This window comes from Danio aesculapii, chromosome 11 (assembly GCF_903798145.1).
Source record: "Danio aesculapii chromosome 11, fDanAes4.1, whole genome shotgun sequence".
Classification (NCBI taxonomy): domain Eukaryota; kingdom Metazoa; phylum Chordata; class Actinopteri; order Cypriniformes; family Danionidae; genus Danio; species Danio aesculapii.
Window position 1 is genome coordinate 46,464,800 of NC_079445.1, and position 26,500 is coordinate 46,491,299.

Below are 26,500 nucleotides of genomic sequence, written 5' to 3' on the forward strand. Positions count from 1 at the left end.
TTTAGCAGGAACTGAGGAGTTTCTTCTCTTGTGTTTTTCATCAGATGGAAATGCTGCTTTGTTTGCAAATGTTTTGCCATGTTTGTTTTGTGCAATATTCACATCTTTAAATGGAAACATAACCAATGGTTACAGGTTTTTAGCATTCTTCAAAATATCTTCTTTTGTGTTCAACAGAATAAGGAAACTTGTACACTGCGAAAAGCTTAGTTTAGTCTTGTTTCTAGTCCAAATATCTCAAAATTCTTCAATCAAGAAGGTTTTTCTAGACAAGTACGAAATAATGTCTTTTTTTTCAGAAATAATGAGTCAAAATGAAGTGAGTTTTTCATTAAAATAAGCTAAATAATCTGACAGTGGGGGAAGAAAAGTTATCTAGGATTTGCTTTGAAATTACATTATTTTTCTCTCTTCATTTTGATCTGAAAACAAGACAATATTTCGTACTTGTCTAGAAAATGCTTCTTGATTTAAGAGTTTGAAGATATTTGGACTAGAAACAAGACTAAAATCTGCGTAAGAAAAGCATTTTGCAGTGTAAAGGTCTGGAACCAATTAAGTAAATGATCAGTAAATGTTTAGTTTTGGGTGAGCAATCCCTGTAATGTCGAGAATTAAGCAGATGAAAAACACTGAGGAAATCAGCATTCTGTTTTTTATTACTTCACAGGCAGATTATGATCATGTTGTGTTGTTGAAAAGATGCTTTAGTCAGTGATCTTCTTCTCATCTTCTCTTTAGTTTATTTGCATGTTATGCCAGTTTGTCTGATGCATGGAGAAAAGCTATGTAAATGGTTCATTATTTGCCTTCCTCTGGAAATTTTTTATTTTCAACACATTTCTGATCATAATAGTTTGAATAACTCATTTCTAATAACTGATTTCCTTTATCTTTGCACTGATGACAGTAAATAATATTAGACTAGATCAAGGGTGCCCAAACTGTTTCTTATAAAGGGCCAAAAACCAACCTTGATTGAGGCTCAGGGCTGAAGTTAAATATAGTTGCCATGGGTAATTTCCTAATTTATTTAATAATATTTAAAAATAACTATAAAACATCGCTTTATTTTAACTAATACATTATATTTGTTTTACATTTTACAATGAACTTGTTACGGTAAAAACTAAACAATCTAATTTATAAGAGAATGGACAGTTACACTAGTTTTTGCCTTGATTTACTCACAGATGTCTTCTGCTTAGTTCTTTATCCATCATTCAGTTACTTGAAACATTTCATTACAGTCAGATTTTTTTTGTAGCTCAGCAGTAAAAACAAACAAAAAAAGAATACATCAAATTATAAATGGCAATCTCTTTTAAAGGCATTCACCCAACCCTCTCCATCCTTCTCACTCTCTTCTCAGATGGGATGGTGGGCCAAATCAAAGGTTACAATTGGCCAACTTTGGCCCGTGGGCCCTACTTTGGGAATTTCTGGACTAGATATTCTTCAAGACACTAGTATTCAGCTTAAAGTGGAATTTAAAGGCTTAACTAGGGTAATTAGGGTAAAGTTAGGGTAATTAGGCAAGTCATTGTATAACAGTGGTTTGTTCTGGGGACAATCCAACACTAATATTGCTGAAGGGGGCTAATAATATTGAGCTTAAAAGGGGGTTTATTTAATTTAAATTTAAAAACTGATTTTATTCCAGGCCAAACAAACAAAAAAATACTTTCTTCAGTAGATAAAATATTATTATATAATAGCGCTCAGCATAAATGAGTACACCACCTCTTGAAAATAATTATTTTTATTAATTTATTAATTTCTCAGGTTTTGGTGGATTTAATTAAAAGAGTAAACATCTTCCAACACCTTTCGAATTGAAAGATAATACTTTTAGTTTCAAACTCTTCATTCTCCTTCGGCTTAGTCCCTTTATTCATCAGGGGTCGCCACAGCGGAATGAACCACCAACTATTTCAGCATATGTTTTACAATGCGAATGCCCTTCTAGCTGCAACCTAGTACTGGGGAATACCCATACACACTCATTCACACACACACACACACACACGCATACACTATGGCCAGTTTAGTTGATCAATTCCCCTATAGCGCATGTGTTTGGACTGTGGGGGAAACCGGAACACCCGGAGGAAACCCACGCCAACACAGGGAGAACATGCAAACTCCACACAGAAACACCAACTGACCCAGCCGGGACTCAAACCAGTCACCATCTTGCTGTGAGGCCACAGTGCTAACCACTGAGCCACTGTGCCACCCCTAGTTTCAAACCAACTATACTGCGAAATAAAATCATTCATTCATTCATTTTCTTTTTGGCTTAGTCCCTTTTAAAATAAAGTTATAAACTACAAAATTTGATAAAAATAAAAATATTCTCTTGATTTTGTCCTGTTTATTAAAATGGTGTTTAATATTTTTCCCCAGCATAATACTTTGTGTGCAGTAATTTTCTTTATATATATATAAGACAATATTTTTGTATTTGTAATGTTAAATTCACAACAGAGCAAATCATTTCCAGTACTGATGTGAGTGCCAGTGTGCTGTGTGTGTGAGAACTGTGTTTAATCATAGTGGGAAATGGTGAGTTTTTCCAGCTCATGTTCAGTCATATACAATTGAATATTTCAGAATTATTAGCCCTCTTTGATTTATTTATTTATTTATTTACTTTTAAATATTTCACAAATGCTGTTCAATGATCAAGCTAGGCATGGGCCGGTATGAGATTCTAACCGTATGATAACCTTGAATAAAAATATCAGGTTTTCACAGTATCACGGTATTGTGATTACTGCTATAAAAGATATTCTTGTTAAATGTCTGGCTAAAAAAACACTTTTTCCCCTTTAAACACAATATATTTTATTTTGTGAAACATTTAAGATATTTTGGAGCAGTAAACATGTCAGACTAAATAATTCAAATGAATTACTTCTGTCTTCATTAGTTTCAAAAACACTGATTTCTTTACAATTTAAAACAGCATATTTAGATATTTGTCTGCTGGAGATACTGCTGTCCTAAAAACAAACAAACAAACAAAATGTAAACAAAGAAATCTTACACATACCCTAGGAACAGTATTACAGAAAATTTTGGCGGATTTAAAACCTTGACTTTTCCAAACCGCGGTAAACCTTGATAACGATTAGCGTCCCATGCCTAGATCGAGATCTGATCTGTGCAATGTGACCATATACAGTTGAGGAGCCAAAATTATTCGCCCTACTCTGCAATATTAATTCTTCTTCAATTATTTCCCACATGATGTTTCTCAGATTCAGGAGTTTCTCACAGTATTTCCTCTAATATTTGTTCTTCTGGAGAAAGTCTTATTTGTTTTATTTCAGCTAGAATAAAAGCAGTTTTTAATAGTTTTAAAGCCATTTTAAGATCAATATTATTCGCCCCTTTAAGCTATTTGTTTTCGATAGACAGAACAAACCACCGTAATACAATGACTTGCCTAATTACCCTAACTTTACCCTAATTACCCTAGTTAAGCCTTTAAATGTCACTTTAAGCTGTATAGAAGTGTCTTGAAGAATATCTAGTCTAATATTATTTACTGTCATCATGACAAAGAGAAAATAAATCAGTTATTAGAGATGAGTTATTAACACTATTATGATTAGAAATGTGCTGGAGAAATCTGCTCTCCGTTAAACAGAAATTGGGGAAAATATAAACGGGGGGGCTAATAATTCAGTTGTATATGTGTGTGTATGTGTTTTCTAAAGTGATTGATTCCTGCATTGATCAGTGAGTTTTCTATTTTCCTCATGTGTTGTGTGTGACACAGACCTGCATCACATGAACAAACACACACTTTCTCTATTTCTGTGTGTGTGTGTGTGTGTGTGTGTGGTTGTGTGTGCGTGCGTGTGTGTGTGTTATTGATGTTTGTGCTGACCCGTGACAGAGCAGGAGGAGAAATAAGATTTAGTTAAGTTTATCTGTGTGCGCCTCCCAGAAGCACATTAACCCACGAGTCTCTCTGCTGGAAAAAGCCCTTACTATAAAAAACGGGCCTTCCTGACGGAGCAGTTTTTGTGCTGCGCTGAGGAGATTTCTCTCTCACACACTGTTAACTCTACCTGTGTCTGTCCTCCAGCGCCGCTCGCTCGCTCTTTCACTCGTCTAATTGCACCTTTGAGTTTTCCCGTCGCTCACACACTTCTGTCTGTCTCCTCACATTCAGCAGTCGAGGCTCATCTTTGATTTTATTCACCTTATACGCGCTCTCTTTAATACCTTTCTGAAGGATTGGATCTTAGTGAAATTGGCACGGATGTTTGCTAGTCATAAATATGACTTTATTCTTTGAGCATGTGCCTTTCTGAAAGCGGTTTCTCACGATGTGTTCAGTTACGCAAAACAAGAATAAAAAAGCAGAATAAAAGTGCCTGCAAAAATAAAACAGAACAAAAATAGTGCCTGTATACGAAGAAATAAAAACAAAATAAACTACGTACATATTATACTATTAATATTATGATTTATTAATTTTGGTGGCTCAGTGGTTAGCACTATGGCCACACATCAAGAAGGTCGCTGGTTCGAGTCCCGGCTGGGTCAGTTGGTGTTTCTGTGTGGAGTTTGCATGTTCTCCTCGTGTTGGTGTGGGTTTCCTCCGGGTGCTCCCGGAGTCACAGTCCAAACACATGCGCTATAGGGGAATTGATCAACTAAACTGGCCGTAGTGTATGAGTGTGTATGTGTGTGTGTGTGTGTGTGTGTGAATGAGTGTGTATGGGTGTTTCCCAGTACTGTGTGGCAGTTGGAAGGACATCCACTGCATAAAACATTTGCTGGAATAGTTGGCAGCTCAGGGCAGGTGTGTGAGTGGTGCTTGACTGGAAATTGTAGTTCTTTTCCTGCCAGATTTGTAGTTCTCCAGCGATCTGCATGGGCTAAATAGCTGGTCACTGTGACTGTTGACGCTGACGCCCCATGTGAAGCCCGGGGGCGTCAGCGTCAACGCTTCCCATTCGCTTTGAATGGGTGACGTCAGGCATTGGCGAACTGCATTGTGGATCCGTTGGCGCTGCTTCAGTGGTGTTGCTCGCAGCAAAAGTTGGGACTTTCTCAACTTTTCAAGCGCCGACAGAATCGTCAGCCAATCAGATCGCTGTATGCAAATACACCAGCTCAGACAGTAGCTGATTGCGGACTTACTTGGCTATGACAGTCGTCGTCAGCCCCAACTTCAGACACGCCCTCTGTCAAGTGTTGACGTTGAGGCCCCGTGTGAATGGGGCGTGACCGGTCTAAACTTTCTACAAATATACAGTTGAAGTCAGAATTATTAGCCTCCTGAGTTATTAGTCTCCCTGTTTATTTTCCCCCCCAATTTATAAAAAAAAAAAAAAAAAAAAAAAAAATATATATATATATATATATATATATATATATATATATATATATATATATATATATATATATATATATATATATATATATATATATATATATATATATATATATAAATATTAATATAAATATATATATAAAACTGCTTTTATTCTAGCTGAAATAAAACAAATAAGTCTTTCTCCAGAAGAAAAAATATTATCAGACATACTGTGAAAATTTCCTTGCTCTGTTAAACATCATTCGGGAAATATTTAAACAAGAATATAAATTCAAAAGGGGGAGTAATAATTCTGACTTCAACTATATACACCATTAGTAATGGTTAATCAATGCATTTGCCTTATTTAAATAATTTACAAGTTTTAATCTTGTAATTATATAAATTTTTAGATGTATCATCTGTTTTTATTCCTTTTTTTTCTGTCATTTATTTCTCATTTGCTGATTATTTTTATTATTTGATGATGTTAATATATTGCGTAGGCTATTTTATATACATATCTAAAATGCTTTGGCATTCATGTTTGCTTTTGAATTTGAAGAGAGAGAAGCAGATTTGACCTGTCAGTGGGTGCGCATGGCTCTTAAATAGCATAGAGATAACAGAAATAGTGGATGTCTTGTTTTTTACTTTAACCCATTGAAAGAAACAGTGTAAAACAGTGTCATAATAAATACAATTATTGTTAAAAATTAAATCATGTTTTGTCTGTCGCATATAATTAACTATTTATGTGATGTGGGTAAATCCGGCTACCACCGCTAGTATATTTCAGTCAGGATGTTAAATAGGGATAAGAAGTGTTTTCTGTTGTTGTTTTGCACTCAGATTAATCACTTTAATAGTGTGTGTGAGTGAGTGTGAGTGTGTGTGAGTGAGTGTGTCTGACGTGTTGGTTCTAGGAACTGAAGACAGTCTCAGTGTTTACGCAGGATTAACAATCCTAAAACTGCACTTCCAGGAAAGGCCACACAAACACACCTGTGCTTATGGAACAAAATCAATGCCAAAAGTATTGAATTAAAAAGCTTGTTGAATAGCACAAACTGAAAAAAATAATACACCGTATTAACAAGCTCTTGCATTTTAATGACTTGAATTGCAGGGTTTGTATTTTTAGGTCCTGAAATTTAACAAAGCTGTTTATTTAAGCTGTGAATAGTTCAACTAAAAATATTTCAAACATGTTTTCGTACTTATAAATTCAATAATTCATTTTCAATTTCCAGGATTTACTTACAAAATATTCAATACCCTTTAAAAATACGATGTATAATATTCAAAAGGTAATTTTCAGTTCATTTTATTTCAGTTCAAATATTCGCTTCCATAAATTCAGTGGCTCAAATTCGACTGTTAAAATTCAACATTACATCCGGGAACTGCAGGAAAAGCAATAGATTGCAGATTGAAGATCTCCAGCTGCTTTTCCACCAGCAGGTGGAGATGGAATAATTTAAGATTTTTAACCCAGTAAATAGGCGAGAAAAAAGCTAATAAAGGCACAAAAGTAGCATTTAATATTAATATCAGTGTCTTGGACATTATAAGTAATAAAATGAGTATGAGTAAAATAAGTAAATGATCTTTTGGTCATTTATATTTGCCCTTATGTAACAGAAGCCAGTTGGTGATCGCGTAAACCTCACTCCTCGGATTCAGTGACAGATGTTGTTCTGCAACATTTAGCCGGTTGTTGCTAGATCGGATACGTTTGCAGCCGGAAGTTAATGACAATTATTTGTATTATTTATAAAATTTCCCATTTATTGTATTTTACTAACGTCTACCTCCACCCCAACCCTAAACCCAACCATCTCAGTACCGTAAAAACAGTTGTTGTACAGAGTATTATTTATGTTATCTGTTAAATTTCCCAATAAATTGTATTTTTTAACTACTCCCACCCCAACCCTAAACCCAACCATCACAGTACTGTAAAAATATTAATTATTGTTACACAGTTTCATTAAAAAATGCTGCTTTATTAATGTGCATATGGCACTTCCGGCTGGCAACATATCTGATCTAGACTTTACTATCTTTAATCTCCTCACAGCATTTGTCTCCCATACCGGTATCGCCAGCTCGCGCCCTGCTCAGACCAGTGGCGTTACATGCACATTAGAGATGCGCGGATGGGCTTTTATTTCATCCGCAACCGCATCACAAAACTCATCATCCGTCCGCCATCCATCCGCACCAATATTTCTGACCAATTTTTAAAACCGCACCCGCCCGCCATCTGCTGATTGGGCTCTTTATTTGAATGGCTTATTCATTTTTATTATTAAATGAATGTTTCTTTATTGATTATTAGAGAATAGAGAATGACTTTAATGTAGACATGTAGTTAATCCAAATGTGCAAGCCAAATCCAGCACTAATTGACGACGCTTTGAAGTGACGCTAAACGATACGAGGACGTGTCTTTGGTCCTCGAGTCTTTTCCTTGCGTCCTTCCCTCGCATCCCGGAGTGGTGGAGCTAAGACACGAGGAAAGAAAGCAAGGAAAGGAAACGAGGATGCACAAATAAGAAATGAGAAGCACCCTATAAAGCTCTCAGAATATCCAACACGAATATTAGCAGTGAACTCCGATCTCCGATCGGCGCACAGGGACAAAAATAAATAGTCTAAATTAAACGCACTGTACTGTACATTTTTTTATAGTGCCTAATAGAAAACGCATTTTGACACATCATTTCAACATGCTGCTATTTAGCCTACTACTAAATGCCTATTTCACTTTATTTTTTAGCAAATAGATAGAATAAAAAGTCATTTCCATCATAGCCTAATCATGTTCACATTTGTAGTTGTCCATAGCAACCCCAAAAACGTATCTGCTTGTCTTGCACATCTAATTAATGGGCACAGTTTTTCGACTATTTATTTATTTATTTTTTATTTATTTTTTTGCTGTGGAAGTTATTGAGCTTGTAGAAATCGGAAACAACACCAATTCTGCGACACAGATGAACCTCTATTGATATCTCTATCAGACAATGCCTATTTTATATGCCAAAAGAAACAACAGGCAGTCAAAAAATATTAAAATAAATATCTTAATGTAGGCATAGGCTATAGTCGCATGCTTTGGCAAACATTTGAAAAAAATAAATAAAAACGTCATATCGTAGTTAAGCCTTATAGGCTCAGTCACCCCCACAATTAGAAATTCAATTAACATATATATATATATATATATATATATATATATATATATATACCATCCCTCTTTGAGCGAACATGAAGTCTGACCAGGCTAAACTGCCTGTATGACAAGTCTATGCCCCAATAACCCATCCCCACAAACTTGAAGCATAATGAAATACTACGCTTGCGACAAAGAAATTCTGGCAAAATAACCTTAAGCCTCAGAACGTAAAAGCAAGGCCAAATAACCAATACACAACATGTCTAGAATAGAACAGGCTAAACCAATATGAACGTAAAATTATCAGCGACCGAACTCAAAAGTTTATATTAAACATGGGCTATGTGTAGTCTAGATAACATAGGCTAATTGGTTTAATATGCCTGATCTTAGGTCTAGTTTGAATTTTCTTGGCACTATGTAGGAATAAAATAGCATCTACAGTGTCAGGATTCAGACGAGAGCACCTGGCCTCTATAACGCGCCCTGCTGCACCGAAGAAGCGCTCGCTCACAGCACTTGTTGCTCATAGACTCGACTAGACATATTACTACCTGACGAAAATTTGACTATTTCAAAGTGTGCTCGATTTTTTGGATGTAGGTATGGTCAGATCATATTTAACAATTTATACATATTTTTTTTTTTTTTGATTGGTACAACCGCCCGCCACCCGCCCGAATTTAATTAAAATATTATTTTTCGTCACGTCATCCGCCCGATCCGCGGTTTATCCGCGGCTGAAACTGCCAACCGCGCATCTCTAATGCACATAAACCGTCTTTTGATGAATATGATGTTACATTCTCTATCTTTATTAACTCATTCTTCCATAGATGTAAAGCATAATATTGACTGGCTGCTAAAGAATATAAACGTAAGAGAAACAGGAAAGGAAATAAAATAATCATACAAAATTAAAAACCAGAGAGATTTTATGAGAATGTCACACAAAACAGTTTACTTGCAACTGTTGGACAGATAGTGTTAGATAAAGACAGTGTTCAGGTACGATTTAAGGTTGAGTATGGATGGGACGTGTAATTTAAAATAATTTAACATAGCGAGCAAATGCATTAAAGGAGCGTCTTCAGTTATTAATACAGAACCGTCTAATATATGGCATAAGAATTAAGAGGTTATTAGAAGTGTTTGCGCTGTTTAAACGCAGCTTTTTTTCAGGATTGGGGTAGGCTATAGTTTCATTATTTAAATTATTATTGTTGTTGTTATTATTTTATTATTATTGTTATTATTCTTATTATTTTATAACATTTATTTAGGCTACTGCGCTTGAATAAGTCATCCGTGGTTCTAAATTAGTATTTCTTTTTAACACTCTGCCTGCCTTTCATTTTTCTAATTTTTGGGGTTCTGCCATGGTGCCTTTAGTTTGTCCAGATTAATTGTTTTTATTGTTATGTAGTAGCCTAGGCTTACAGCACGCCTTTATTTTTATATTATGAACGAAAAATATATATATATATATATATATATTTTTTTTTTTTACTTTATTATTTAAAATGATTGGCGACCTCTAAAATATAGACTAAGCCGAAGGAGAATGAATGAATTGATGAATGAATGAAATATTTGGCGTTTTTTTATACCTGTGCGGCTTGTATGCGGCAAACTCAAACGAGTGGCCGCGAGCTCTGGTGGACGGTCAGAGCCAGCACCGCACGTCAAATACTGGATGAGAGATGCTGGATGGCTGTCAATATTTGATGGGAACACCTCTGAAGTTTCAGATGATATCTGGGCCTGTGCATAGTTATGAATGTGATAAGTGAAAGTCGTGACATTTGGCCAAGCATGATAACACAAGAGTGTTTCCATTATTATATTAATCATACCTATTAACCTACACACACACACTTAGCGAGAATCACGCGACCGTCACCACCCCCACTTAGCTAATTTCCGCGACTGTCACATCCCTACCACGTAGCGTAAATGAGCACCTGCCCATTTAAGAGTCTGTGAATGGCACTGCAGAACAACATCTGTCGCTGAATCCGAGGAGTGAGGTTTACGCGATCACCAACTGGCTTCTGTTACATAAGGGCAAATATAAATGACCAAAAGATCATTTACTTATTTTACTCATACTCATTTTATTACTTATAATGTCCAAGACACTGATATTAATATTAAATGCTACTTTTGTGCCTTTATTAGCTTTTTTCTCGCCTATTTACTGGGTTAAAAATCTTAAATTATTCCATCTCCACCTGCTGGTGGAAAAGCAGCTGGCGATCTTCAATCTGCAATCTATTGCTTTTCCTGCAGTTCCCGGATGTAATGTTGAATTTTAACAGTCGAATTTGAGCCACTGAATTTATGGAAGCGAATATTTGAACTGAAATAAAATGAACTGAAAATTACCTTTTGAATATTATACATCGTATTTTTAAAGGGTATTGAATATTTTGTAAGTGAATCCTGGAAATTGAAAATGAATTATTGAATTTATAAGTACGAAAACATGTTTGAAATATTTTTAGTTGAACTATTCACAGCTTAAATAAACAGCTTTGTTAAATTTCAGGACCTAAAAATACAAACCCTGCAATTCAAGTCATTAAAATGCAAGAGCTTGTTAATACGGTGTATTATTTTTTTCAGTTTGTGCTATTCAACAAGCTTTTTAATTCAATACTTTTGGCATTGATTTTGTTCCATATGTGCTCACCTGTGAATGAGTTTCCTCGAATCTCCCACTCGCTGTCAGTCATCTGACCTGTGGCAACACCCTCATTTGCCACTCCCACACATTAGCTCCGCCCACATCAGATCCATTACAGTCCAGAGCTGAACATTCACACTGAGCTCCGGCTGAAGTAGGTCAGAGAGACAGAGACCCACTTACAGAACCACCAGGAGCTGCTGCTGCTACACTCACACACACTATACACACACAACCAAACACACTAAACATTCAAACATTAGCTTTACACACAAATACACACACTTTATGCTCATTTATTTTTTAAATGTAAATGTATTTCAGTTAATCTAATTCTTATTTTAAGTAACAGAGATTGTCTTACTAAAATGGTTTTAGTTTCAGATGATAATAATAACACAGATGGCGACACGGTGGCTCAGTGGTTAGCACTGTGGCCTCACAGTAAGAATGTCGCTGGTTCGAGTCCCGGCTGGGTCAGTTGGTGTTTCTGTGTGGAGTTTGCATGTTCTCCCTGTGTTGGTGTGGGTTTCCTCTGGGTGCTCCGGTTTCCCCCACAGTCCAAACACATGCGCTATAGGGGAATTGATCAACTAAACTGGCCGTAGTGTATGAGTGTGTGTGTGTGTGTGAATGAGTATGTATGGGTGTTTCCCAGTACTGTAAGACAGAGGCATCATTGTGGAAAAACTAAAATATTTCTCAAATTTTATTTCCATTTAAACACAAGTCAGATTTTGGCAGGTGTATTAATAATTTCTGGCTTGACTGTTGATATTATATAGGAATACAGCATATATCCTATCACAGAGCAGTGTTATTTAAAGTGGTGTGTTGTGGAGAGGGTGAAAGCGCAGTAAGTGTTCAGCGCTGCAGTAAATCAGCTGTATTTGCACTCCAGCTCTCGCAGCACAACTTTTTGTAATTGCAGGTTTTCTGGCGTCGGCTGCTGAGTTCAGTTCTTTTCTCGACCCCAATCCCGCCGCCCTCCGCTCAGATCCGCAAATGTGTCGAGGAGGCAGTTTTGACCGAGAGCTCCGCAAACACCCTCTGCCTCTCTCTACTCATTCTCTCACATACACATGCACATATACACATGTATACACACACACACACACACACACACACACACACACACACACACACACACACACATACATACATATACATTCAGACACAGACAGACAGACATACACATGCACTCACATACACACACATACACATATATATCATTTACATACACACACACAGATATAGAACATCATGAAATATCCACAGCTCTGACATGCATTCATTTATTTACTTTTTGTTCATGGCGTTTTCTTTGCTTATATATCAAGCTTATGTGACTCTAACTTAATTATTTATTTATTTATTTTAAATATTATTAATTGGCCTTTTTGAATAAAATTATATCTTTATATTGCTGTGATGACAGCAAATAATATAACACACATATAATATTATATATATATACACACACACACACATACTCATACACACCCACACACACGCATATACATATACATATACATATATATATAAGCAATATATCATTTCAGCATTGATATGGCAGTGTGATAATTTGCAATAGAATTAGAAATCTTTATTGTCCACACCTGTGGAAATTTGTTTTTGAAGTCCCAAACATCATAAATACAAAACATAAACACAAAGCACAAACACACAGCTTCCTACACCACATATTACCTACACACAACCCTAGACATACTAACTACTTCATGGTCCTTTAGTCAATATGGTAAAAGCAGACGTATAAAAAATAGTCACATTGCAGGATATACAGTGTTGAGTTTGTATTTAATTCATCATTTGCATGTGTTTTAGATGCCTGTGATTGTATACTGACTTTAAAAGCATTCAGGTATAAGTAATTGTACCATTTGTGACCTTAACTAAGATTTAATTTCATTATTTTCATTTCTATCATTCAGTTACTTGACTCTGGAAATGTTAAAACACTTTATTTCAATTGTATCTTGATTGTATTTATAGATAGTTATGCATGAAAAATACTCACAACACGTGCCAACTACAGAAATGCACCGTAAGTAGCACAGACCACAATGAAAAAGTGTCAGGGGACTACAACAGGTTTATAGATTGTAGGGTTGTGCCAATAGACGATAGTATCGGGTCTGAAATGAAACTATTTCTCTTATCAGAAATCAATAATCACGTGTCCCAAGCGAAACATTGTGTTAGATTTTAGCAAATACAAATGTAACCTTGTTGATTACTACTTTTCGATGATGATGATGATGATGATGATGATGATCAGACCTAAAGTTCGCTCAACTGAACAAAAAGAAAGCGCCTTCACCTCATAGAGACAGTCACGCGCGGCCAGCATCCCTTCAATGCAACCTTGTTTCTTTTGTTCATAGATAAATATAATTTCATTTGCATTCATCCATTCATATTACATCCATTTTGCAGCAGTCTCACAGAAAAATCCTGTCCTGCGCCGCACTGTTGCATGAGTCTTGTTTTAAATAATTAGTTTGAATTATTTTTCAAGATAAACTGTATTGCAAATAAGTAAATAAAGTAAATTATTAAATAAGTAAAAACTCAACCGAAAGGTTATTAAATATGGTTAGAAATGGTTAAATAAGTGAACAAATAAGTAAACATAACACTGCCACGCACCCATGCAAGAGTATCATGTATCGGCGATCTTACACAGGGACGATATGGCGATCTGAATATCTCGTATATCGCCCAACACTAATAGATTGTGTATTAGATTTTATGGATATGCAAATAATAAACATTAATTCATCAATCTCTGACTGAACATGTGCATGGAAATACTCACAACTCATGCACATACAGAATCACACCGCAAATAGCTCAGACAACAATGAAAATGTGTCAGGGGACCCCGAAGATGTTAAAGATTGTTTATTAGATTATATAGAGATGCATTCCCACTGCAGAAGCATCCCAATCAATCGATCATTATAACTTCTTTCTAAAGAGAGATGTTAAGTCTTCTGGTGAAATTATATTCATATCGCAATATATATATCACAAAATAAAAAATATCGCGATGCTAGAGTTCTCCAATGTCGTGCAGCCGTACTGTGTGAGCATATATATGTGTGTGTGTGTGTGTGTGGTGATGATGGATCTGACATGATAAACTTTCCGTCTCTGTTGTGACTGTCTTTGGGTCAGTGAGGAAGAATCTTTTATTACCACGGCAACAGCAGCCACCCTCTCCTCACACACACACACACACACACACACACACACAGACTGGCAGCGAGAGGACGGTGTAAGTCCTTTATCAGAGTTAATGTGTTTTGTGCGTCCAGCAGCGGGTGTCCTCTCGTCTCAGATGAATATTAAACAGAGAGTGTGTGTGTGTGTGTGTGTGTGTCATTATATTAACCTGTGTGTCCTCTGAGGAACTTCGTCTCAGATCTGTTTCATCCGTCTCACAAACACACAACTCTCTGTCACGCTGCCATTCATATTATTTATGAAGGAGATATTCAATGATTTAAGCTGTCATCAAATAAGCAAACCAAGAACTAACTTTATAGTGATAAATAATAACTCAATTAGTGGCAGAATGTATTTATTAGTGTGTTTGTGTATTAACTGTACTTGTGGATAGAAATGTTCAAACAGTTTTGTAATAATAACGTCTTAATAACATTTTAAGCAAAAAAGGAGTTTTTAAAAGTGCATTTCTAAAATTCATATACTCATATTCTGTTGTGCATCACTTTAAGGATAAATATTAAGATCTATCATTTTAATGGTTAAAATATAATTAAATAGTGAATTAAAACATGTAATGTTTCCATGAATTAAGGAAAAATCTAACTTTGATAGAGCTCAAAGATTTCTAATTTGATGTGTTTTTATTTTTTTTTAAATCAGAAATCTGATCAATTAGATTTTGAGAAAGCCGAGTCCGCCGGCCTCACTGATGCTCTGAAGCTGTGAAGTTCACTATAACAGTGCATTCACACGGGGCCTCAGCGACAACGTTTCAAAGAGGGTGTGTCTGAAGTTACAGCTGACGCGATCACCGTTGCAGCGTCAGCCAATGAAATCAGTCAGCAATCTGCTACTATCTGAGCTGGTGTATTTGCATACAGCGATCTGATTGGCTGATGCTTACGTCTGTCTTCCAGTCTGTCTGTCTGCCTGTCTGTAGTTCTGTCTGTGTATGGTTTCTTTTTTTCTGTCTGGCCGACCATCTGCATGTGTCTGTCTCTCTGTCTGTGTTTTTTTTATGTCTGTCCATCCATATATCTGTGTCTATGTCTGTGGTTATCTATCTATCTATCTATCTATCTATCTATCTATCTATCTATCTATCTATCTATCTATCTATCTATCTATCTATCTATCTATCTATCTATCTATCTATCTATCTATCTATCTATCTATCTATCTATCTATCTATCTATCTATCTATCTATCTATCTATTTATCTATCTATCTATCTTATCTGTCTGTCTGTCTGTCTGTCTGTCTGTCTGTCTGTCTGCCTGCCTGCCTGCCTGCCTGCCTGCTTGCCTATCTATCTATCTATCTATCTATCTTGCATGTCTGTCTGTCTGTCTGTCTGTCCGTCTGTGTCCTCATCTGTCTGTCTGTTTATCCGTCTGTCTGTCTGTCTGTCTGTCTGTCCGTCTGTATCCTCATCTGTCTGTCTGTTTATCCGTCTGTCTGTCTGTCTGTCTGTCTGTCTGTCTGTATCCTCATCTGTCTGTCTGTTTATCCGTCTGTCTGTCTGTCTGTCTGTCTGTCTGTCTGTCTGTCTGTCTGTCCGTCTGTATCCTCATCTGTCTGTCTGTCTATCTGTCTGTCTGTCTGTATCCTCATCTGTCTGTCTGTTTATCCGTCTGTCTGTCTGTCTGTCTGTCTGTCCGTCTGTATCCTCATCTGTCTGTCTGTCTGTCTGTCTGTCTGTCTGTCTGTATCCTCATCTGTCTGTTTATCTGTCTGTCTGTCTGTCTGTCTGTCTGTCTGTATCCTCATCTGTCTGTTTATCCGTCTGTCTGTCTGTCTGTCTGTCTGTCCGTCTGTATCCTCATCTGTCTGTCTGTCTGTCTGTCTGTCTGTCCGTCTGTATCCTCATCTGTCTGTCTGTTTATCTGTCTGTCTGTCTGTATCCTCATCTGTCTGTCTGTTTATCCGTCTGTCTGTCTGTCTGTCTGTCTGTCCGTCTGTATCCTCATCTGTCTGTCTGTCTGTCTGTCTGTCTGTCTGTCTGTATCCTCATCTGTCTGTTTATCTGTCTGTCTGTCTGTCCGTCTGTATCCTCATCTGTCTGTCTGTTTATCCGTCTGTCTGTCTGTCTGTCTGTCTGTCTGTCTGTCTGTATCCTCATCTGTCTGTCTGTCTGTCTGTCTGTCTGTCTGTATCCTCATCTGTCTGTTTATCTGTCTGTCTGTCTGTCCGTCTGTATCCTCATTTGTCTGTCTGTTTATCTGTCTGTCTGTCTGTCTGTCTGTATCCTCATCTGTCTGTCTGTTTATCTGTCTGTCCTTCAGTCTCTCTCCTCACTGACAGGAGGATTTTCTTACCAGTCTTCCAGGAAAGTGTTTGTTAAAGAAGGGAATGATCAGGATGGTTAACTAGTGACTCTTCAGGTCAGCACAGGGTTTATTTATTTTGAGCTTAATTACGTGAATAATGAAGCCTAATTATAGAGGCTTTCCTGAAGAAGAAGCATCGATCTGTTCAGACCAGCCACTATCAGTGGGTTTTACATAAACAACACATTCGCCGTGGGACCCTAAATACCTTATTCAGGGTTTATTTAATGCCAATGCTAAGATTTATTCATTGTGTTTATTTGTTTAATTATTTTTAGTTGATTAATTTAAATATTTTATGAGTTCAGTTGGGGGGCTCAGTCAATGATGTCGCACTGTCCCGGCTGGGTCAGTGTGTGTTTCTGTGTGGAGTTTGCATGTTCTCCCCGTGTTGGTGTGGGTTTCCTCCGGGTGCTCCGGTTTCCCCCACAGTCCAAACACATGCGCTATAGGGGAATTGATCAACTAAACTGGCCGTAGTGTATGGGGGATTCCCAGTACTGGGTTGCAGCTGGAAAGGCATCCACTGTGTAAAGCATATGCTGGAATAGTTGGTGGTTCATTCTGCTGTGGCGACCGCTGATGACTAAAGAGGCTAAGCTGAAGAAAAATGAATGAATTCAGTTCTTGAATGATCATTTTAGTGATTAAACAGTAAGTGAATCCATTAAACACGAGTTTAAAACAAATGAATATATAATAGTTGATTAAATTGTTTATGATTAATTAATGATTAAATTTTGATTGATTATGATTTTGATCAGAAAATTACCTTGAATCCAGTTAATCTGAAGTAAAAACAATTGGGGGGAAACAGATTTCATGGGGCACAGAAATAGACTGAGCACGTATTTGTCAGATGGTTATTAGTTATTTATTTTGCTGTCCTGTTGGTGTCTGATCCAGGATCAGGACTTTGATTCTGTCTCTCTTGACTGTGGTTCAGGAATGTGCACACTCACACACTGGTATCCCATAATGCCGCTGGGTGTCAGGAACAATGATGATCCTTCATCACACCCTCAAACGCCTCAATGGGTGTCATTGTAGATGTATGTGTGTGTGTGTGTGTGAGTGTTGAAGACAATATTATTTAAATTATTTAGATAAATTTTAAATATGTACTGTTGAACAGAGCTAGGGAATTTCTCACAGTATTTCCTCTAATATTTGTTCTTCTGGAGAAAGTCTTATTTGTTTTATTTCAGCTAGAATAAAAGCAGTTTTTAATAGTTTTAATCATTTAAAGCTCAATGTTATTAGCTTCCTTAAAGGGCCATGAACCCCCCTGTCTCAGCAGGGTGTTTCACACCTCGAGTTTGGAAAAGGTCAGGAAAGTGGGTGTGTCTAGCTCTGTTTAGGTGGGAGTGTCGGGGAAGAGAAAAAGGGAAGGATTTGGATATAAATGGGAGTTTACATTGGGGCACGCGCTGATTTTCACCGAGGCAAAACAAACACGCAGACACAGGGGAGAAAGACAGTGACTGTGGAGTGTTTGATACTGCATGCCAGAGAAGAAAAAACCCTCCACATTTCTCTGTAACTTAAATGCACTGGGAAGGCAGCGTCAGAAAGCCGTGTGTGTATAGACTGTCACAAAATGCGGAAAATTCAACACGCTGGTAATATTTTGATTGCGATGTTTACACTGGGAGAGCAGCATTTGCATCCAATCTTTCAGTCCATAATATTGCAGTGATATTAGCGTACTGTAAACTGAGTAACTCAATCATTTTGACTGAGGTCTGTCTTTAAACACAGAAAGAGTTCTGCTGACCATACTAACTAACTTTGCCATCTGAATGAACATACGAAGGACACTGATCACACACACACTTACCAAATCTGTAGAGACAGGATAATCAACACCAACTGGGGCCGCATCTTTATTAAAAGGAGACCAGCGGCAAATGTGATGCGAAAAGCTCTCTGGTAAAAGAATGTTCCTTAGACACGTATTTTTGCCGCGCGTCGTGTGCACTGTAGTCCACACGTGAGTCCAGCTGCGCTCTCATAGCAGGAAAATGAAAACAAAACCTTTGTTGCAGCATATTAATAAACACAACACTGATGACCCGTGTTTCCAAACTGTTCTTGTTTTTCTTCCACTTGTTTTGGCAACACAACGTGGCGTCTCTCTGCCGTCTGAACACAGTCATGCATATTAATGAAGCTGCACCGCATACACAATAGAGCGCGCTGATTGGTTTGAACCAAGTCTTTCTTATGAATGAATGCAGCACACCCAGAGACGTCACAAAGTACTCCCAGGTACACACAGCCAGTCTCCACGCTGGAATACACGCTAAGATCTCATGGCCGCGACGCAGCTTCAAAAATTCGTTTCAAAACTGAAGAACGAAGTTGCTCTAAATAACGCAAAAACAACCAATTTTCACTTTTTGGTGAAATAAATGCGTCCTAATAGAGTTTATAGCAGCACGGGACACATATATGACTGTCAACAGCTCAAGACATGTGTTTTGGTGTTTCGTGACCCTGTAAGAAACTATTATTTTCAATTGTCTCCAGAATAAACCGCTGTTATACAATCACTTGCCTAATTACCCTAACTTTACCCTAATTACCCTAGTGAAGCCTTTAAATGTCACTTTAAGCTGTATACTAGTGTCTTGAAGAATATCTAGTCTAATATAATGTGCTGTCATCATGGCAGAGAAAATAAATCAGTTAGAGATGAGTTATTAACACTATTATGATTAGAGATGTGTTGGAGAAATAAACTTCTCTACTAAACAGCACTTGGTGAATAATTTGATGTGTTTGCAGTAGTGTTTGCTGATGGTGTGGTTCAGACGGTGATTGTTTTAGGGTGCGTGCGTACATGTGTGTGTGTGTGTAGGATCCTCTTTTCCAGCGTCTGATCTCTGTCTGTTGCCCTTCATCATCAGCGCTGGTAAATCCCCTGGACCGAAGCCCAAAACACACTTCCCCATCAGCACTTCTCCTTCCTCTTATTGGCTCCTCAGCAGCCAATGAGGCGCCAGCGATGCTCAGATGCAGAGAAGGTGTTGTAAAACATTAAGCGTTCAACCGCCTCGACCGCAGAGGAAGTCAGAAACAGGAAGTCGTGGGTTCAGCGTTATCACTTTCACTAATCCAGTGTTTTTCGTTTATTTGGTTGCTTTGACACGTGGATGGAGTTTCTGCAGTGTTTTGCTTTCACTTGCTGTTAACGCAGCTCTGATACCTGCAGATTCCCAGAATTCCACTGGGCTGGTCTAGAGCTCTGCAATGTGACCATATACAGTTGAGGGTCCAAAATTATTCGCCCTACTCTGCAATATTAATTCTTCTTCAGATATTTCCCACATGATGTTTCTCAGATTCAGGAATTTCTCTCAGTATTTCCTCTAATATTTGTTCTTCTGGAGAAAGTCTTATTTGTTTTATTTCAGCTAGAATAAAAGCAGTTTTTAATAGTTTTAAAGCCATTTTAAGCTCAATATTATTAGCCCCTTCAGCAATATTAGTGTTGGATTGTCTCCAGAATAAACCACTGTTATACAATGACTTGCCTAATTACCCTAACTTTACCCTAATTACCCTAGTGAAGCCTTTAAATGTCACTTTAAGCTGAATACTAGTGTCTTTAAGAATATCTAGTCTAATATTATGTGCTGTCATCATGGTAAAGAGAAAATAAATAAATATATATATATCATTATCAGGATATGGGATGACCTGTGTGATGATATGATATTTGTTGTGTGTGATATTTGCCCTTCTCTGACCTGAGCTGTGTGTGTTTTACAGATCTGCGTGGCTTGGCAGCGGTTCCTCGTGGCATGACGACCACTAATAAAGGAAACAAGGCCTTGAAGGTGAGCTCAGGTCAACTCTTATTATTGATTCATTCTGTCAGCATCTGTAGTAGACGTTCACATTAATGTTCACGCTGCTTTTTGTCAAGTCACTTTTACTTACACTTGAAGTCAGAATTATTCGCCCCCGCTGTTTATATTTTCCCCAATTTCTGTTTAACAGAGCAGATTTCTCCAACACATTTCTAATGATAACAGTGTTAATAACTCATCTCTAATAACTGATTTATTTTATCTGCCATGATGACAGTAAATAATATTAGACTAGATATTCTTCAAGATATTAGTATACTAGCTTGAAGTAACCTTTAAATTAATTAAATTAGGTTGACTAAGCAAGTAATTGGACAACAGTTGTTTGTTCTGTAGACAATCAGGAAAAAACTAGAAGTACCATTCTCCTATACGCAGCCATATTGTCATCATATTTACATTCAAAGCTTCTATTAAATTATTAAAATTGAGCTTTGGGTTTCTGTCATCATATTTCATCAAGTTATCACCCTGAAAACACAATCTTTTTGGTAATACAGTCTAGAGTTAGACTATTACACCTCCCATGAATGTCTGCACCTCACTTTCACTTTTGTACTTTGACAAGCAGGGGAGAAGGCTTTTTTGCAGCACCGAATATGCGGTTTATGAAGACAAATCTGAACTAAACTTATGTTTTTGCTATCAGAAAGTCATGTTTATGTTAGCAAGAAGTTGCTGTTTGCATCTTTAATGTCACAGGGAAAAGTAGCAGACACTGCAATGCATCCATTATTGTGACCGCTATGGTATTTAAAGATAGAAATGCTCATAGCAAGGGGTGTCGCTAGACCCCATTTACTGGGGCACGTGCCTTAGTAAAAATCTCTAGTGCCCTAGTAAATGTACAATTGATACTATTTACTTTAGATTCAAGTGTATTTATTAAGAGTGGTAATCCTGGAATAAAGGTGCTATTCTATATGTGCAACCAAACCAACGCTGATGAAAGCAATGTAGTTCAATCAAAAAGGAAACTGAGCATGTGCGCAGAAAAAAAACATACCCGAGTGCCTCACGCACCGCTCCTGCTTGACGCTGACGTGCCGCTCTGCTCCTGGTGTCCCGGTTGTGAACATGCACACCGAAAAAATAACCACGCAGCTCATGCGTTATAGTCGTTTATACAGAGGTGTCGGTATGCAGAGGTGTCAGCACACAGTGAGTTTTGCAAGTCGACACAACTAAAGTTTAAATAATATGATGGTGATCTTATTTAGACTGAGCATGACTCCTGAGAGATTTTTTGTATGAAGCAAAAAGGAGGGATGAGGAGTCAGAGAAAAGTTAATAAACCTAATTCTCGACCATGAGTTGGGTCTAAGACAGCACAACAGATTATTCTATAAAACATCTTTTTGTATTCTGTTGAATTGTCTGTAGAATTTCAATCAAATAAAATTAATATTCATGCAAAAGATTTCTTAAATGATCTCAGCATCACTCCAGTTGTGTCTTTAGATTTTCTAGTTACATTTAGGATTAATTTCTGTTATTTAGAATAATAATTGTATAATAACAATAATACTGTCATTTTTTTATAATTATTTATTTATTTATTTTTTTGGAGGGGGAGCTGTGCCCCAGTAGAGCTTTATGCCTAGCGACGCCACTGCTCATAGCTCTTTTGTTTTTAGTTTTTTTGCAATTTTAATAAAATAACAATGTTATAAAGAAATGTATACCTATTTAGGAAAACTATTATAGATGTGTGTGTTTTATTTCCACAATTATTGAATTGAAAACATTCTTTAAAATGGTCAAAGTAGCCCCCTCGGCAGATCTAGTGTTGAAGGGGGCTAATAATATTGACCTTAAAATTGATTCAATTAAATTACAATGATCAAAACAACATTTCAGATGTTTTACAATGTGCTGGAAGCACTGCTTTGACCATTACTGCAAAGTCCTTGAAACACATTTATATCTGAAAAACTAAATCACATCACACACACTGTTTAGTCACTAAATTTGTTTACATTAGAGTTTATGTGCAGTTTTCTTATCAAAATTTTTTTTTGCATAAACTTATGCTCATTTTCCAAATTGATTCACATATTGGTGTTTTCATTAAGTGTTTTTCATGCAATAATCCAAAATATGCATAAAAATAGGTCGATGAAACACAGCTAATCATAGTGTGTTTGGTGACCCCTAGTGGAGGTCGCGAACCATTCCTGAGGCCACACGGAATCTAAGCGTGCAGAAATCCTCAGATTTGAGAGCCCATCATTGAATCTGTTATTTACAGATTTACTGCAGCACATTTCTAAGATCTGTGTGCGTGCGTGTGTGTGTGTGTGTGTGTGTGTGTGTGTGTGTGTGTGTGTGTGTGTGTGTGTGTGTGTGTGTGTGTGTGTTTCAGGTGAAGAGGGAGCCCGGCGAGAACGGGACGAGTCTGACGGACGATGAGCTAGTGTCGATGTCGGTGCGCGAGCTCAACCAGCACCTCCGCGGCCTGTCCAAAGAGGAGATCCTGCAGCTGAAGCAGCGGCGGCGGACACTCAAGAACCGAGGCTACGCCGCTAGCTGCCGAGTCAAGCGCGTCACGCAGAAGGAGGAGCTGGAGCGCCAGAAGGCGGAGCTCCAGCAGGAAGTGGAGAAGCTGGCTTCAGAAAACGCCAGTATGAAAGTGGAGTTGGACGCGCTGCGCTCCAAATACGAGGCTCTGCAGAGCTTCGCCAGAACTGTGGCGCGAGGGCCGGTGGTGCCCGTGTCCACCGCAGCCGTGCCCGTGTCCCCCCGCGGGCCTCTGGCCTCCGTCATTGGGCCCCTGATCCCTGGCAAGGTGGGAGCCACCAGTGTGATCACCATAGTAAAGTCCAAGACCGACGCCAGGTCTTAGTAGCGCAAATAGTGGAAGGTTGGTCAGTGCACCGTAGAGCTGCGGCCAGAAATACAGGCTTGGCAGTTCATGGATTGTTTCTTACACTTATGGAATCAATCGCGATTCTTTCTGGAATAAATTTTGAGGCGCAGTTGGTATTATAGGCTAGTTTTGGACAGCAGATGGTGCTCTGGACTAGTGTTTAACAGCAGACAGCGCTCTAGACTAGTTTTGGACAGCAGAGGGCGCTCTAGGCTAGTGTTTAACAGCAGACGGAGCTCTAGACTAGTTTTGAGCAGCAGATGGCGCTCTAGGCTAGTTTTAAACAGTAGGTGGCGCTCTTTCGTTTTTAACAGCAGATGGCGCTCTAGGCTAGTTTTGGACAGCAGATGGAGCTCTAGGCTCGTGTTTAACAGCAGACGGCGCTCTAGGCTAGTTTTGGATAGCAGATGGTGCTCTAGGCTAGTTTTAAACAGCAGATGGAGCTCTAGGCTAGTTTTAAACAGCAGGTGGTGCTCTTTTTTTAGTTTTTAAGAGCAGATGGCACTCTAGGCTAGTTTTAGACAGCAAATGGCGCTCTAGGCTAGTTTTAAACAGCAGGTGGCTCTCTTCTTTAGTTTTTAACAGCAGATGGCGCTCTAGGCTAGTTTTGGACAGCAGATAGCGCTCTAGGCTAGTTTTAAACAGCAGATGGAGCTCTAGGATAGTTTTAAACAGCAGGTGGCGCTCTTTTTTTTCGTTTTTAACAGCAGATGGCGCTGTTGGCCAGTTTTTAACAGTAAAACACTTTTAAACCGGACATTAAGGCATACAGCGCCATTTGTTGGTAAAAGTCTGAGCTCAAAATCTATTCCAGACAGAATCGCAGTGAATTGGTAAGGTCTCGGAATCCGTGTCGAATGGTTTCTGGATTGGCGATGCATGTATTTCTGGAAGCAGCTCTAGTGCACGAGGCTTCAGGTGCGGGTGGCGCTCTCGCAGGCCGATGAACACCCAATAAAACTCTCTAATGTGGCTCACAAAACGCGGAAAGCACATGACGGACGGTGATTCACTTGGGCTTCCAAAACATCTCCAAATTACGAAATCCGAAAACATGCAGCCAAATTCTCTCTTTGTGGATCTGTGTGTGTGCTGTGACATTTGTAATTTTGTACAAATATTGGCGACTTTGTATTGTGTTTTTCACATGGGGTCCAAGTGTTTTATTTATATGTGATCATTCAGTGTTTACTGTACTTTTTATACGGCGTTCGGTGTTTCTTTTCTCGTCGGATATATATATATACTGTTCCGCCATGTTTCCGTCCTTTTGTTTACGGACTGCAGGCACAAAACACTTTAAACCGTTTAGACTTCCAAACTCTTTTGGCGTGGAACTGAAGGAGGAGCTTTCCATAGTGGGAGAGCGTCAGCCAATGAGAAGCTCCCTTTACCTGAGCCTCGTTTATGCACTGACCAATCACTGAGGGGCGTGAGGAGAGGAGGCGGAGTCGAATCAGCTGATGTTGTTCATATGGTAGCTATATCAGAATCTGCCACCAGTTTATGAGCTCCAGGCGTCCGCTTCAGGACAGGAGGTGCTTTTATCGGCAAGGCAATAACATGTTGATGTTATGCGGCGGTTGTGACTTGTTTTTCTTTATTTTCTTGTTGTGTGAGCTTCGCACAAGTCCTGAGAAGTCTTGAGAAGTCAAGAATATTTTTGTTCTGTGTTGGCTTTGTTCATTTACATCTTTTATTTTTACTTCTGCCTCTGAAAGACGGACCGTCGGGTGACATAAACTGGTGAAATCTCACAAGCTTTACCATAACTTTGTTGCTGTGACATTGCGTAACGTATTCTAAGAATCTTTGTCTATATGGTGGAGTCTTGAATTTTATAAAGAAAAAAAAAACGACAGAGTATCTTGCATTATTTATAAAACGTTTAAAAAAAAAAAGAAGTATAAAGTTGTTTGATAGCTCTCTTTTTTGCAATTGTACCAAAAGTGGCTTAACTATTGAAGTCAATAGCTTTTTCTAGTGACTAGGCGCGTAAAACTGTGGACTAGCGCGTGTGGTGTGATTTGTACTGGTGAGGTGGCGGTGTTGTTTACGACGTGGATGTGATGCTCTTATCTTCTGATTTCAGACGAACGAACGCAGGCCGTAAACGCCGCCGCTTGCGTCTTGATGTTTGCGTGCTCCGTGTTTCAGCGGACGACACACAAACGCGCAGCGGCCGCATGGCCTGCGTTTGAGTCCTTTTACGTGACGTGTGATTTTATATATTTTTGATGTAAACCGTTTCTATGGTATATTATATTTGTTGTTGTTCTTTTCTCTCTTTCTTTCTTTTATTTTTGGTTGTTTTCTTGAAATGCCAGGGAAGTGACTCTTGTATCTGCACTGATTGAAACATGCGATGTGCTCCGGCTGCTCTTCATGCTGCAACACTGCTCAAATATCCCCCATACATTTCTCTGTCCTTTTCGGCCAAATTTTGGTTTCTCCTTTAAGAAAAGGATGTGAACTTGCATTAATGCTGCACTAGTATTTCTTCAGAGCTACTGCAATTATGAGATTTTATATAATTGTTACATCTTTGGACTCTTGTTTGTTTGTTGCAGCGCACATAACACTAAAATCAATCTGTGTTGCTGCATTACTGAAAACACCAAGTTATTACATCACTACAATGTATTTGAGTTCATAAAATACTGAAGATTAAAAATATGTGCACGTGCATATATAAAATTTGAAGAATGAATAGATGTGCATGTGCATAATATTTATGAAAGTTAGAAATGCATGTGCACAATAGGAGATTTAAAATGATTTATATTGAAAAATAATGAAAAATGCATGTGCACATAAATGTGTGCATGCACAAATGACCTTTTCTGAACTTCAAAAGATGCAAGTGTACACAAAGATTACATTTTAGTGATTAAAAAATGTGTATGTGCAAAATTAATTACATTTTAGTCATTTTAAATCAGATCAGTTTG

General features: G+C 38.0%; 1 protein-coding gene across 2 annotated transcripts in view; it reads left to right on the forward strand.

Moving 5' to 3' along the window:
• mafgb (v-maf avian musculoaponeurotic fibrosarcoma oncogene homolog Gb) overlaps positions 1-26,254 on the forward strand; it is a 37,446-nt gene extending 11,192 nt beyond the window's left edge. For both annotated transcript variants that reach the window (XM_056468760.1, XM_056468761.1), the window contains exons 2-3: positions 20,580-20,647; positions 23,046-26,254. In XM_056468760.1, the coding sequence (XP_056324735.1) occupies positions 20,580-20,647; positions 23,046-23,525 (548 nt within the window). In that variant the 3' untranslated portion in view covers positions 23,526-26,254. The remainder of the gene's footprint in view (positions 1-20,579; positions 20,648-23,045) is intronic.
• The last annotated feature ends 246 nt before the right edge of the window (positions 26,255-26,500 follow it).